At 37.7% G+C, this 16638-nt stretch overlaps 1 protein-coding gene across 1 annotated transcript in view; it reads left to right on the plus strand.

Annotated features, from left to right (window-relative positions):
* Window positions 1-16638, plus strand: part of SKAP1 (src kinase associated phosphoprotein 1) — a 359819-nt gene that overhangs the window by 53348 nt on the left and 289833 nt on the right. The window contains 1 exon segment of the mRNA XM_042781101.1: window positions 7101-7126. Coding sequence (XP_042637035.1) covers window positions 7101-7126 — 26 coding nt within the window.

The raw sequence follows: 16638 nt of genomic DNA on the forward strand, positions 1-16638 counted from the left end.
TTTTTGGTAATAACATATCTGACAAGGGACTTATCTCTAGAATTTATAGAACACTCCAACACCTCAATAACAAAAAGACAAACAATCCAATTAAATGTTGTGAAATTTTATTCTTCCATTTTCATTTTTGGAGGAACAAGTGAAGATGGGTTTATTTTGACTGAATGTGAAAACAAATCATTATCAATAGGAGTGCAGCATTTTCTCTTTGCTTATTCTGTACTCATCTTTTTTCAGTTACAAATGTCATTTGCATGGACCTGATGATGTTGAATATGGATATTGCAGAGGAGTGATAACTTCACTTTCATACTGAAGCAGAAGCTTCAAAGAGAAGATTAAGGAAGTGTTTCTTATCTGTCTGCACAGGCCTGATATAAAATTCTCTAAGGCTTTTAGGATAAACACAGCTCTGTATGCGTGTGCTTATGTGTGCTTTTTCTTTCATATACTTTTATGGTGGTCTCTATATTTTGATTTAAATTTTCTAGTTTGAAACTTTATTGGACTCTCTGGCTAAAGGAGAATTGTTTTCAGAGTGAAGGGAAAAAATTGGAAGATGTTGGCAGGATTTGACTAAATGCCTTCTGAAAAGTTGTAGAATTCTCAAGTGTAAAGTTATCTTCCCAGAGGATATGATGAAGACCATCCATGGGTATATGTTTAACAAGACAAGATCAAGACCTTAAATGTGTCCAGCATGTGACTGATGCATGTATCCTCCAATGAGGGATGAGATTGCTCACCTTTTGGCCTTTCCTTTTAGAAGTGTCTTCTGTGACTTGTGGTGTAGATTTATTTATTTATTTATTTTAAGATAGATTTTCTTTAGGTTTATTATGTAATTAATACTTGGAGTAAGAAGAGAGGCAGTGAAGGTAGGGTAGCAGGATAGATTTATACCTTCTGAAAAAGAGAGAGACTAACAGTTTATGCCATTCCATGTTAAATTCTCTGTAGGATTTTTATTGACAGATACTTAATTACGGTATTATCAAGAGCAAAGCAGATTCCACTGTTTAACATTAACTAGATATACCTGCTATTTACTTGATACTGTTCTTTCTCTATAATCAATCTTCTTAAAATATATGTACTTGTGAGAGAAGCAACACTCTCAGTAGATAGAAACTTCTAAGATCATCTTCTTCACTAAATAGAGCAACTAGGAAACCAGAGGTACTTTATAGTAGGTAGAGAAGGGAACTGATAACATGTGTGAATTGAAGTGGGGGTTGTGGGAAAGGGAAGCACAACAGAGAAGGCTGAGATCATCAGTGACACATTTTTCTGGATTTAACAGTTTGCTTAGGGTTGGCCTTTTAACTGCTATTGTATGTCTGGTTTTTTTTTCCTGGGCCAATAAATGAGAACAGCATTGGTTAGCAAAGTTCCTGCTGTTGCCATCATTAATGTTCTGGAAAGAGGGGTGTATATGTGCTTTTGTTGCATGTGTGTATGCACACTTATGCTCTAATTTTTATTTATACTGAATTAGAGGCTGAATAATGATTGGAATTAGGGGATAGGGCAGTGCCTCAAGAAAAGATGGAAAATAATATTTAGGTTTGTAATTGCTCACTCTTTGATGATTTGCTATGAGGTTTAGGGGAAAGGAGTTTTGCAGAAAACTTCACAGTGACCCGGTGGAGTGGGAAGCTGTAGTGTCTGCTGGGTGGAAATTGACTCATCATACTTACATATACAACTTTGTTAAGTTACAACAACATGCCAGTTCCCATTTACCTTGACATGGACACCTCCTTAGCTGTTGCAGCTTTGGATCCCCTTGTTGTTATTGTTGTTAGGTGCTGTCGAGTAGGCTCCGACTCACAGCAACCCTGTGCACAACAGAACGAAACACTGCTCCCGGTCCTATGCCAGCTTCACAATCCTTGCTCTACCTGAGCCCATCGTTGCAGCCACTGTGTCAATCCATCTCGTTGAGGGCCTTCCCCTTTTTTGCTGACCCTCCACTTTACCAAGCATGACACCCTTCTCCAGGGAATGTTCTCTTCTTCCAATATGACCAAAGTAGGTGAGCCGATGTCCGGCCATTCTCACTACCATGGTGTTGATTGTGGAACCAAGTAATATGAAATCTTTAACAACTTCAATTTTTTCTCAATTTATTGTGGTGCTGCTTACTAGTCCAGTTGTGGGGATTTTGGTTTTCTTTATATTGAGATGTAATCCATACTGCAGACTGAAGTCTTTAATCTTCATTAGTAAGTGCTTCAAGTCATCTTCACTTTCAGCAAGCAAGGCTGTTTCTGCATATTGCACGTTGTTAATGAGTCTTCCTCCAATCCAGATGCCATGTTCTTCATATAGTCCAGCTTCTTGGATTATTTGTTCAGCATACAGATTGAATAAGTATGGTGAAAGGATACAACCCTGATGCAGTCCCCTCCTGATTTTAAACTGTGCAATATTCTCTTGTTCTGTTCAAATGACAGCCTCCTGGTCTATGTACAGGTTCCTGATGAGCACAGTCAAGTGTTCTGGAATTCCCATTCTTCTTGGTGTTATCCATAATTTGTTGTTATGATCCACACAATCAAATGCTTTAGCATAGTCAATAAAACACAAGTAAACATCTTTCTCCTATTTTTTGCTTTTAGTCAGGGTCCATCTGACATCAGCAATGATATCACTTGTTCTGTGTCCTCTTCTGAATCCAGCTTGCATTTCTGGAAGTTCTTTGTCAATATACTACTGCAACCGTTTTTTAATTATCTTCAGCAAGATTTTATTTGCATGTGATATTAATGATATTATTGAATAATTTCCATGTTCTGTGGATTCACCTTTCTTTGGAATGGGTATAAATATGGATCTTTTCCAGTCAGTTGGCCAGTAGCTGTCTTCCAAATTACTTAACATAGACAAGTGAATGCCTTTAACACAGCATGCATTTTGTTGAAACATCACAGTGGGTATTCCATCAATTCCTGGAGCCTTGCTCTTTGCCAGTTCCTTCAGTGCAGCTTTGACATCTTCTTTCAATACCATTGGTTCTTGATCATATGCCACCTCCTGAAATGGATGAACATCGACCAATTCTTTTTGGTACAGTGACTCTATGTATTCCTTCCATCTTCTTTTCATGTTTCCTACGTCATTCAGTATTTTGCCCATAGAATCATTCAGTATTGCAACTCGAAGCTTAAATTTTTTCCTTAGTTCTTTCAGCTTGAGAAATGCTGAGTGTGTTCTTTCATTTTGGTTTTCTAACTCCAGGTCTTTGCACATTTCATTATAATAATTGGCTTTGTCTTCTCAAGCTGCTGTTTGAAATCTTCTGTTCAGCTTTTTTATCCTGTGGATTCTTCCATTTGCTTTAGCTACTCTCCATTCAAGGGCAAGTTACAGAGTCTCTTCTGACATCCATTTTGGTCTTTTCCTCCTTACCTGTCTTTGTAATGATCTTTTGCTTTCTTCATGGATGATGTTCTTGTCATCCCACAATTCCTCTGGTTTTCGGTCATTAGTGTTCAGTGCATCAAATCTATTCTTTAGATGGTCTCTAAATTCAGGAGGGATATAATCAAGGTCATATTTTGGCTCTTGTGGGCTTTTTTTTTTTTTAAATTGTGATTTAGGTGAAAGTTTACAGAGCAAATTCATCTTTCATATAGCAGTTCACATATACTTTGTCTCATAACATTGACTGTAATCTCCCACAGTGCAACAGCTCTCCTCCCACTTCCTCCCCATAGCCACCTCTTCACCATGCATTCCTGCCCCAGAGCTGTCTCCCTGTGCATACACATCCCTTCTATTCTCCCATGACTGATCTCTCCAAGAAATGTATCTAGTTTATGTAAATGTTCAGCTCATACGCCTGTCTTTTATTTGGCTGGAAGCCACTGGAATGGGTTCAATTCCAGACCTGAAAGGCAGCTAGGGGCCATAGTCTCAGGTATTCCCCCAAGCTCTGTCAGACCAACAAACCTTCCCCCCCCCCTTTTTATGATTTTGAGTTTTGTTCCACATTGTTCTCCCACTCTATCCAGGATCTCCTACATAGATCCCCCTCTGAGTGGTTGACAGTGGTAGCTGGGCACCATCTAGTTCTTTTGCTCTCATAGTGATAAAGACTGAGGATTGCATGGTGTACCAGTCCCTTGGACTAATTGTTTCCATGTGTCTTCGGTTTTCTTCATTCTTCTTTGCTCTAGATGAGGAGAGATCCATCGTTGCATCTAGATGGCCACTTGCAAGCTTTAAGATCCCAGTCGCTACTCATCACAGTAGGATGTGGAACAATGTTTTTGTGTAGTATGTTATGCCAGTTGAGGTTGGTGTCCCTGCAACTATGGTGCTGAGCCAACAGGTCCAACTACTCACTCCCTCTGGTTAGCTAGTTGTGGCCAAGAAGTGAATACAACCTTGTCCCTTAACAGCTCTACTATACCTAGAAATTCTTACAGAATATACAAATATACTTGTAGAAACATTGTCTGTCAACCCTATACATAATCATGGGCACATTCTCCCCTGCATAGACATACCTAATTGTTCAGCCTGTCCACCCATCTGTCCACCTGTAGATCAATGTTTGCCATTACTTACAATGCAGTACTGTATGTGCAAAAGGACTCATCTTTGTTGTCTGTACCTCCCATGCACCTTTCTATGTCTTCCTCTTCCTCAATACCACCGTGTTGATCACTCATATTTGGTACATTGACATGGGCTTATTTTAATTGTCTTCAGCTTCAAGTTGAACTTGCATATGAACAACTGATATTCTCTTTCACAGTCAGCTTCTGGCCTTGTTTTGGCTGAAGATATTGAGCTTCCCCATCACCTCTTTCCACAGGTGTAGTCAGTCTGATTCCTGTGTACTCCATCTGGCGATGTCCATGTGTATAGACCCTCATTTGTGTTGTTGAAAAAAGGTATTTGCAATAAATAAGTCATTGATCTATCTCCAGCATTATTTCTATCACCAATGCCATATTTTCCAACTACCAGTAATTCTTTTTTGTTTCCAACTTTTGCATTCCAATCAGTGATAATCAACATATCTTGATAGCATGTTTGGTCAATTTTAGACTGCAGAAGTTGGTAAAAATCTTCAATTTCCCCATCTTTGGCTTTGGTGGTTGGTGAGTAAATTTAAATAATAGTAGTGTTAACAGGTCTTCTTTGTAGGCGGATGAATATTATCCTATCACTAACAGCATTGTATTTCAGAATACACCTTGAAACCACCGCTCATCTGTCAGTTTGTTGTACTGTAGTGGCTTGCATGTTGCTATGAAGCTGGAGGCTATGCCACTGGTATTTCAAATACCAGTAGGGTCACCCATGGTGGACAGGTTTCAATGGAACTTCCAGACTAAGACAGACTCGGAAGAAGGAATGGGCCATCAGCTTCTCAAAGAACTGGCCAGTGAAAACCTTACGAATGGTGGTGAAAGACTGTCTGATACAGCACTGGAAACTTGGATCCCCTACTACTTTTCTTTTCTCTTCTCGCTCCTCTTTTCTACTGCAGGTGGCACTGTTGTTTTGGACTTGCCCTGCCCCCCACCCCAAGTATCACACATTTGCCTTTGGTTCCCAACCTATAACTGTTCTGAGAAAGGAAAGAAACAGGAATAGTCCAATCATGAGGTTTCTCTTCCATTTTATCTTCCTCTGTTTAGTATTCTTCCTAAATTTAGCCCTGGATTAAGGCAACATACTTCCCACTGACCTCCTTCCTCTCTGTTTTCTGAAATATTACCTTATAGAGTAAAGAAATAATCTAGATATCCACTGGGATGATATTCCTCTCCAATGTAGCCAAACCTTATTTCAGTTATGTATTGGAAGACATATCATTATCACCTATGTATTGTTTTTCATAATCTTTTTTGGGCTATAGACCCTTTTAAGAATTTTATAAAAACTGTGGACACTTTCCTCAGGAAAAAGTACTCATATGCACATATACTGCTGGGAGGTCACTCAATTTAGTGGCATGGAAGACACTGTGTCCATAGTAAGAATTAAGGTGTGGTGACTGTGAGCCAGATTGGAGCATGTGAGGAGTGAGTAGGAGGTAAGGAAATAAAGAGAGCAAGTATAAACAACTCTTTTGAAAATGTCACTGTGAGGGAAGGGAAAAAAGACAGCAGATGGAGGGATGTGAGGGGGGTGAGGGAAGGCTAGCTTTATTTTTATATAAGCAGAAATGCTGATGGAAAGGGGCCAGTTGAAAGGAAGAGATTGAATGTATAAGAGATAAAATCCATGTAGAATAATGTGAGGCATCCTGTCAAGGCAGAAAGAAATAGGATCCAAAGTACTATAGACTTTGTGGTAACTAACTATTATATAGAACACTGTTTCTGTGAGAAAAAATCTGATTTAGTTTCCAAATAAATGACTTACAAATGATTCTTTCTCCCACTGCCATTTCCTTAGTTTAAGACTTTAGGGGCTGCCAGTTTTGCCAATCATTTCTCAAAATAAAAGAAGATATAGAATAGCACATTGGACTTCAAGAGCTCAAATCTTGGCTCAAAAAAAAAAAGGAAACTTACTCCCGTCAAGTTGGATCCGACTCATAGCAACCCCTCCTTGGGTTTCCGAGGCTCAGGTACCGAAACGTTAGATGACTTGAGTTAATTATTCATGTTTTACCTGTAAAATTAAGAATTTAGGCTTAGAATGCATTTGGGAATATGTTGTGAGGTGTTTTGGTTGTCACAACAACTGAGGTGCCACTGGTATTTGATGCCAGGACCAGTAATGCTAGTTGTCCTGTAATACATGGGACATTTTGTTACAACAGAAAGCTGTCCTGCCCAAAGCCCATAGAGCTCTTGATGCAAAAACTTGAGCCATCACTATCAACTCTAAAGACAAAATTATCCAAGGAGTTACAGTGATTTAAATGCAGCTTTGCACCTTTGAGAATCTTTCAAATCTCAGGGACAGGGGACAACCCTTCATTTTCCTCAGTGATCAGTCATTTTGGCTAGTTGGTGACTATTTAGCAAGCTTTTGGGACTGGGTGCTATAACTACCTTATGCAATCCTAAATTGAGAAATAATGAAGTACAAACTTGACTTATCTCCATTTTTATCTTGTATTCCAGGTACCACTGGGATTTTCAACCTCAAGGTGAGTTCTCTTGGATCATTTATGGTTTTACATTAAAAATGAATAGTTGGTTTACTTCTGTCTTTTCTAAATAAGCTTCTCCACAGAGTAACATTTAGCAATTCCGAGGAAAGTTAGTGGAGTGTTTAATTAACCTTCACCCTGCTGGGCCCCTTGCCCTGCTTTTTAGCAACAAGAGGCTTTGATCTGCCTTCTGAGTGGATTGTTGCTAGATTATTTTATGCAACCAAATCAGTAGTATACTTTTACTCCTTCAGCTTTGTAGATGCAAACTGGATCCACTAGCATTCAAATAAAATGGTGGCTGAGTCCATAATAAAAACCTTGACAGGCTTCCAACTCAGCTAATCCCTAATTTGCTCCAGAAATAAATTCCAGTATGTTACCTCCTCGGTCACAGTGCTCTTCCACACAGCCTGCCTGTCTGGCAGCAGAGAAATGTCAAAAACAGAACAGTGTTGAAATTCCCACTAGAACAGTGTTATCACATTTTAATATGAGCCTCACTGCAGCCTTGGTGCTTCTAATTGCTTTCAAACCATTGTTTTCCTGCTTTTGCTTGATGAACCCAGCATCTGGCATGATTCTAAAAAGTACGACAGACAGCTGTGTGCAAAATTAAAAAAAAAAGGTGGGGGGAGGATTAGAACACATTTTTTAAAGATTCAAAATTGAAATATTTTTTTCCATTCGAACAGTTTGAAGGAGTGTCTTTAAAGTATATGTGTTCCTTCTTTTTAGCACTCTGGTTGAGAATGGCAGAAACATCAACGTGAATATTAGTTATCTTTATTATAAATGGAAGACTGGGCAATCTACTTCGTTAAAGATTTACTGCCTCAGAAACCCAAAGGGGGTCACTGTGAGTTGGAATTGACTTGATGGCAGTGAGGTTTGTTTTTTTTTTTTTGGTTTATTATAAATGGAAGATTTTATTTTCTAAAAGAATCACAGTTATAAATCAAACTTGCAAATAGCTTATAAACTCTTTTGCTCTATGACTTTTTCTTCTCTTAATGCTATTAATGTATCTACTGTCAGTGACCAGTTTTTGTTGTTGCAGGCCATTGAGTCGATTCTGACTCACAGTGAGCCTATATAGTAGAGCAGAACTGCCCCATAGGGTTTACTAGCCTGAAATCTTTATGGGAGCAGATTACCAGGTCTTTTCTCTCACAGTGCAAGTGGTAGGAAAATTCAAATTGTGAGTGATGATACTATTTTTATTAAAATCTTTGTTTTCCTTGCTCATACCTTTATATATTCCAAGTCTACATAAGACTTTCTTTAAAAGCCAAACTTAAGAAAGGAAAATCTTATAATTTTAAAACTTTTTGACTCTCGCAAGCTAAAGTCATAGTATTATAATACTTTTTATATAAATTATGATATTGTATATCTCACTATTCCAAAGAATTAATAGCTGAAAACATAGATTGGATAGTAGAATTATATGTAGCACTTTGCTTTGCAAAATGTGAAATGTGCTATTCAGGGAATGGCCCTATAGTTCAGGGTTTAACAGATGTTAACCAAAACCCACAAGGGGCAGAACATGAATGTGAACTGACAGAAATGAATGGAACTGTGAGGGTAGAATTAATTACGTAAAGGAGAAATAAAGAATTAGTGTCAGAGATGTGGTATAGTAATGTGTTGAGAAGAGAAAATAATTTTGGGATTTAACACAAGAGACTGTATGGGGCTAAAAAGACAAAGGGCACATCTTACCAGATTCCTTTAACGGTGGCATTGCCGTCATTTTCCAGAATGCGGAAACTTCTACACACACTTTCTCTTTTGGTGAGAGGGCAGAGGCAGAGCTGTCAAGGGCACAACTGAAAATAGTTTATTTAGAACAGAAAACTGTATTGCTTCTTGATAATGATTGAATATGTTCAGCAAAATCTTTGCTTATTTGGAAGTAAATGCAAGGAAAGATAAAGTAGAAAAATCCATATTCGTCGCATCTTACCCTACCTGTGCTCCTTCTTTTCTGAGGGTTGGAGGCAGTATCTTTTATTTTGCCCTTTTTGTCAGATCTTAGTGGATTGTGTGCTTCAGAAATTGGTGGAGTGGTGGGTGGGAGCAGCAACAGGTCTACATAAGGCAGGACAATTTAGAATTGTGAAAAGAATAGGACTCTATGTGAAAGAACAGCTGGCGGAAGAATTTTTTAAACACCGAAAGACTAGGTAGCACAGGGATGGGAGTGAGAGAGGACAGAAATGTTGGCCCCCAACTTTCTTAGCATTTTTATCCAATGCAGGACCCTTTGTGCAAGAAGATGATGGCACGAATGTTATTAACTCTTTGCATTTGTGTATTACACATTTGTTTGTGTCCTTCCAGATATTTGAACTAAACCAGAGTCTGGTAACTGAAAGAAAAATAGTCCTTAATTATAAAAGATCCCTTGCTTGTAAAATTCCTTTAATAGCACACACATAGACATCTGGTTATGGTAAACTCTGTGATGAGTTGGTCCAGTACTCTGAAGGGGTAACATTTAAAGAAAGACACTTGGGAGAATGAAGTATCCAGATTTAGACAAGGATAGTTAAGCAAAGGTTTTCTTACTCATCCAATGCCAGGTTTAATATGGTGGAGGATTGACCATTTAATAGAATTAGGGAGAATCTTTTCCCTGTTCTGGAAAGGAAACATGCATGGTAGAGAAAGTGAACTTTGAAGCCGACCTGGTTTCATATCCCACCTTTACCGTTTAATCGTTCTGTGACTTCATCAAGTTATTTGATGTCTCTGAACCTCAAAAGTGCCAGATGCTGGGCTAAGTAATTTACATACATGATTTTATTTAATCCTCAAAAGATTATATTTTCTGCAATCCCATCAGCCACTCCCTGGAAGGAAGGTTGGGCAATCTACTTCCTTAGTGACATCCCTTGGAAACCCAAGGAGGGGTCACTATGAGTCAGACCGACTCAACTGAGGCTAAACAATTTACATACATTATCTTATTTAATCCTCAGAAGAACCCTATGAGATTGTTGTTGTTGTTGTTATGTGCCGTCAAGTCGGCCCCGACTCATAGCGACCCCTCCTTGGGTTTCCGAGGCAGTATCACTACGGAAGTAGGATTGCCCAACCTTCCTTCCGAGGAGTGGCTGGTGGGTTTGAACCGCCAGCCATCTGGTTAGCAGGCAAGTGACTTAGCCACTATGCTACCAGAGCGGGACTGTTATATACCCATTTGACAGATTGGAGTACTGAGATACAAAAAATGCTAAGAAACTCGGTTACATTCATGCAACTAAAGGATTCTAACTTGGTCAGTCTGACTCCAGAGCCTGCCCTTTTCCTTAAAAAATATATAAATAACAGTTTTATTGACATAAAATTCACATATCATAAAATCACTCTTTTAAATTATACAAGTCAGTGGCTTTAAATATACTCACAGAGTTGTACAACCATCACCATGATCTAATTGCAGAACACTTTCATCACCCCAAAAAGAAACTTTGAACCTATTAGCAGCTCCGGAGGCCACAGAAATTTATCATGGTATTTTACTGTCTCAGGGTTATTATGAACATTAGTATTAATTTGTGTAAGTGCCCAACAGAGTTCCTCAACATAACGAACAACAACAACAACAAAAAATGTAGTTTGTATTTATGATAGTGTTAATTGTAAGTCTTTCCCTCACATTTCCACATAAGTTTTCTTACTGATCCATTGTCTATTTCCTGAATGATGTTCATTGAAAAATAATTAAACATAGAGAAAAGAAAATGTGATCCAAGGAATTTATTACTTTAGTAAAGAGAGGACATAAATGAAAGCATTCTTTTAGTTAGTTCATAGATGATTTGAGAAGCCTTTCTGTTTTTACTTTTATTTTACAGTCAGATTTAAGATTCTTTTGACCATTCAAGTCCTGCTTACTTCAAAATCTTTTTTTCCTACTTAATATTTTTATTTAAAGTTACAAAGAAAAGTCATTGGAGTCTTTGCCATAGAATTTTTACCATTTCAGTGACTGATGAGGTATCTAAAAGATGATACTGATCAGCTGTCTAAACAGCAATATCAATTTTTTCTTTTAGATCTGATGACAGTATCACTGATTTTCTTCATTTTGTTTTGGTTTTGCCTTTATAAAATGAGTTAATTATTGTCAGTTATAGTTTAATCAATCAAAAGTTCAATTTTAGTGCATAATTTTATAATTAAAAATTTATTGCTATAAAAACATCTTCATGAATATTAGATAGAAATACCTACCATGGTAAAAACCAAGTGGCACAATATTTAACTAAAAGTTTAAGGAAGACCATTGGAATACTATATGTATATATATATTAAAAAAAAAAACCTCACTGCTGTCAAGTTGGATCCGACCCCTTCTTGAGTTTCAAGGTAGTATCACTACGGAAATAAATTGCCCAGTCTTCTTTCTAAGGAGTGGTTAGTGAGTTTGAACCACCAGCCTTCTGGTTAGCAGTCGAGTGCTTTAGGCACTACGCCACCAGAGCTCCTTGTTATGTGCTGTTAAGTCGAATCCAACTCATAGTGACCCCTCCTTGGGTTTCTGAGGTGGTATCACTACAGAAGTAGATTGCCCACTCTTCCTTCCGAGGAGTGGCTGGTGGGTTTGAACTGCCAGCCTTCTGGTTAGCTGTCAAGTGCCTTAGGCACTGTGCCACCACAGCTCCTTCCTATATGTATAATGATCTCTATATATACTTAAAAAGGAGCACAGTGGTTAAGCACTCAGCTGCTACCCAAAAGATGGGAGGTTCTCCCTGGCTGCTCTGTGGGAGAAAGATGTAACGTGAGTGACCATTGAACAAAAAATGATTTTTAATACTGGTTTGTATTGGTACATGTGTGTTTGTGTGGTGTGTATGTATATATGTACATATATATTCAAAATCATCCTTTTTGTTCAGTGGTTATCTACATTACAACTGTGGTAATGGTGTAGGTAGGCCAGTGAAATTTCTTGCCAACTTTGACTGTCTGCATGGGTTATTTAAAGGGTTTCTGAGAAAATTATCCAGTATTTCATTATGAAAATTGCTACTACATGAATCTTAAAATTTTAATTTTGAAATGACAAGCTTATATTCCTTGTCAAAGCAAATTGATGCCTAAAAATATAACTTGACAAAATCAGTAGTACAATGTGAATAAAGAAAATGTTATATAAAGTCAGGTTAACTATAGATTAAAAGCGATTTAAGATACATATCCACTAATTTGCAGACTTTATCTGCATCTTGAGTCAGACAAACTACAAAAAATTACATGTATGAGAGAATTAGAAATTTGAATTGACTGGATATTTTATGTTATTAGGACACAACTGTTCATTTTTTTAGGTGTGATAATGGAAATATGGTTGCTCTTGTAAAAAAAAGCATTTATTTTAGGGAGAAGTACACTGTGATATTTATAGATGAAGTGATATGATGTCTGATGTATTATTCAAAATCAAATGGAAAGGGGGAAAGAAGTAGAGTGCAGATGGAACAAGATGGACCATATTTGCAGTTGTTTAAGGTATATAATGTATATAGGGGTTCATTACACTATTTTGCCTACTTTTGTACATGTTTAAAATTCTTCATGATACAAAATTAAAGGAAAAGGAACTCCATGTTGTGATTAACAAAAAAGTGGGATTTAAAAAAATTATGTTATGACATCTAGTACATTAATGCATAAGATACTTTGGTCACAAAAACAGAGGATAGTGAGCTGGTTTTCTAAAAATGTCTATTTTTGTATTAGAAGTTAGTTGTTTTGTGATGGAAAGAGCATGAGCTTTTGAATAGATATAAATTTGAATTCCACCTCCTATACTCACAAGCTTTATGACCTAGGGGCAAGTGAAGTTACCCCTCAGAGCTTCAGTTTCTCCTCTCTAAAACCCTGCTAATAATACCTCCTTCATAGTTATTATGACTTGTAATGAGTTATACTGAGATGATGAATGCATGAAGAATGCTTGCCACATGGAAGGTACGTCTTTCTCCCACAGAGCAGCTGGGAGAACCTCCCATCTTTTGGTTAACAGCCTAGTGCTTAACCACTGTGCTCCTGTTAAAACCAAACTCACTGCCATCGAGTCCATCCTGACTCACAGTGACCCCTCCTTGGGTTTCCAAGGTGGTATCTCTACGGAAGTAGATTGCCCAGTCTTCCTTCCATTTTTAAGTGGTAGCAAGTATTATTTTTATGTTTCAGAGTAGAGCTATGCACGTAATTGTGTAGAACTCTGCCAAAGTATTACACATATCTTCCCATAAAATTTGGGAGCTCTGGTGGTGTAGTGTGCAAGGCACTTGACTGCTAACCAGAAGGCTGGTGGTTCAAATCCACCCGAAGGAAGGTTGGGCAATTTACTTCCATAGTGATACCACATTGGAAACCCAAGGAGGGGTCAGATCCAACTCCACGGCAATGATTGTGTTGTATTGCGTTCCCATAAAATTCATTTGTTCCAGCTAAGCCCTGGTGTAGACCATCCAACCCACCATGTGTATGTTTGGAAGGTTTGCCTTTACAGGGTGTGTGCACAGAAATTTTATTGGTAGGCACTTCAGAGGTTAGATTTATGAGCTTATTGCTCTGTAATGTCTGAGGCATGTTGAATCAAAGCACAGATGTCACTTAACTTCTTGTCCCTTACTATCACATACTTGGAGCATGTAGTTATGACAACTACAAGAAGCAAACCATTAAAGCAGTAAAGAAACACCATCTTTTCACTTAAAAAGAGAGAGAGAGAGAGAGATTTTCCTTTGAAGTTGAGGAGAAGTGTTTTTGAATTAATGGAGTGTACTGTGATTTTACTAAGTTTTATTTATGAAAACACCCTTTGCATTCATGCCAAAAGGTTTTAGCACAGTCATAAGTAGGATTTATACAAAGAAACACAGCTTAAATTTATGATGTGTTTGCAAATGTAAGAAAAAGTCTGAATTTACAATATTTGTAATTTATTGTTAAGTGTCTTCCTATCACTATTCTTGGAATGCTAATATTTTATAAACATAAGTGTTAGTTATGAACCTGCAATATCCTAACCTATACTACTTTTTAAAATGAAGTCTTCTGGAATGTTTTCCATGTCTTTTGGGGATTTAATAGGAGGGAAATATACACAGGGTGAATACTCCTGCCTTTGGCTTTGACCCGACCTTTTAGCATCAACAATCTTGACAGTTGCTTTTGTGGCTTGACTTCCTTTAGACATATTCCCCCTTTCTTTTTTATTTGCTACATTTTATACAAATTAATCTGTGGGAAGTGGATATACATTCAAGTTGTTTTTGAATTCAATTACTGACTTTGATACCTTTTCAAATATTTCACTTCCTGTACATGTACTGTTGTGTGTGTTTTAATTTTTTAGAGCAACATAATGTATTTTTAAATTAATGCACTGATTTTTTTACAACTACCGTCAAAGAGAGTAGATGTTTCCTTAGTAAAAAGACTCACTTTTTCTTTTTTAAAGTTAAAATTTGCCAAAATTTTTGTGTCTTTTCAAAATTTCCTGTTGTGGAGTAGATAATATTGAGACAGTAGGAAGAGAACTGACTGTCATGCAGGTAAAAGTAGCAGTCATTGGAATCAGATGATACTACCTTCTTTATTCCCTACACAGATGTTCATTATGTAGCATTGTGTTTAAAATAGCAAAAAATCAAACAGTCTAAATGCCCAGTAATAAGGACTCAATTATTCTATATCCATGTAATGGAATGCTATATGTTGTTGTTGTTGTTATGTGCCGTTGAGTTGAACCCGACTCATAGTGATCCTTCCTTGGGTTTCCGAGGCGGTATCACTACGGAAGTAGATTGCCCAACCTTCCTTCTGAGGAGTGGCTGGTGGGTTTGAACCTCCAGCCTTCTGGTTATCAGTCAAATGCCTTAGGCACTACGCTACTAGAGCTCCTAGGAATACTATATAGCAGTTTAAAATGATACACATATATGTGTAACATGGAATGATTGCCAAGGCATATTGTTAAGTGGAAAAGGGAGTTTGGGCAAACAGTGTACAGTTTGTGTGTGTGTATGCATGTGCACATTTTTGTTTATAGAATATTTTTGTGATGATACACAAGAATCTTGTGGTAGCCTATGGGGAAGGGGATACATGTATGTGTGGAAGAGAGAATTTTATCATGTGTATCTTTTGGTAGGGAGCTCTGGTGGCGTAGTCCCTAAGGCATCTGACTGCTAACCTTAAGGCTGGCAGTTCAAACCCACTAGCCACTCCCCAGAAGGAAGGATGGGCAATCTACTTCCATAGTGATACTGCCTCGGAAACCCAAGGAAGGGTCGCTGTGAGTTGGACCTGACTTGACGGGAGTGGATTTTGGATATCTTTTGGTGCCATTTAAAGTTTTACCATGTGTGTGTATTATTCTTTCATTTAAAAAAGTTAGTTAATAAAAAATGAGATAACTTATCTCTAAAATAGATGGTCAGGAGAAAAAAATACAAAATAAAACCAATACTACCAATTAAAAAAACAACAACAAAAATCATACATCCAATAACAGAGAGAAGTTTTAGATAGAAAATTCTAGAACATGCCAGGAAGCCTCATCATGGTTGTCTGTGGAGAGAAGGACCATGTGTGTAGGGAGGAAGAAGATGTGCTTTTCACTATGTGCCACCTTGTAAGGCTCAAAGTTTTTACTTTGGGTATGCTTAACTTTTTAAATTTATTAAAAAATCATACCAAAAATTTGGTTTAACATAGTAAACTAACTCACTGCCCTCAAGTCAGATCCGACTCATAGTGATCCCTCCTTGGGTTTCCATGGTGGTATCACTATGGAAGTAGATTGCCCAACCTTCCTTCTGAGGAGTGGCTGGTGGGTTTGAACTGCCAGCCTCTGGCTAACAATCAAATGCCTTAGGCACTACACCACCAGAGCTCCTAATGCATTTGACTGCTAACCAGAAGGCTGGCAGTTCAAACCCACCAGCCACTCCTCAGAAGGAAGATTGGGCAGTCTACTTCCATAGAGATACCGCCTTGGAAACCCAAGGAGGGGTCATTATGAGTCGCAATTGACTAGATGGCAGTGAGTGTAATATAGTATTATGTTCTTTTTTTTAAGTAGAAGCATTATTTGGTAGTTTCTTATCCAAGTTTTCCTCTTCCTTTTCCTTATTTTTTTTATTTACTTATATTTATTTGTTTTTACATATGAATTTTTAGGTGAGGGCCTGATGATAATTTGAAATAGCAGAGTTCTCTGTTGTTTAGTATATATAAGTGTGTTGACTTAACACTTAAAAGTGAATTCTGAAATAGATAATCAAACAGTATCATATAATACATACACATGGCAACTTGTAATAAGTATCTGCTTTTCTTACCCTATCTCAGTCTTTTTATATGTGCAAAAACAGCAAGGAGGCCACATCTTCTGACCTCCTCTAATCCCACAAGAGGAAGACAGGATTACCAGCAGTAACCCAAGGCCTATTACTGCAAGGCCAGACATGCTG

This window comes from Orycteropus afer, unplaced genomic scaffold (genome assembly GCF_000298275.1).
Source record: "Orycteropus afer afer isolate SDZICR_OR568_19922 unplaced genomic scaffold, OryAfe1.0 scaffold00085, whole genome shotgun sequence".
Classification (NCBI taxonomy): Eukaryota; Metazoa; Chordata; class Mammalia; order Tubulidentata; family Orycteropodidae; genus Orycteropus; species Orycteropus afer.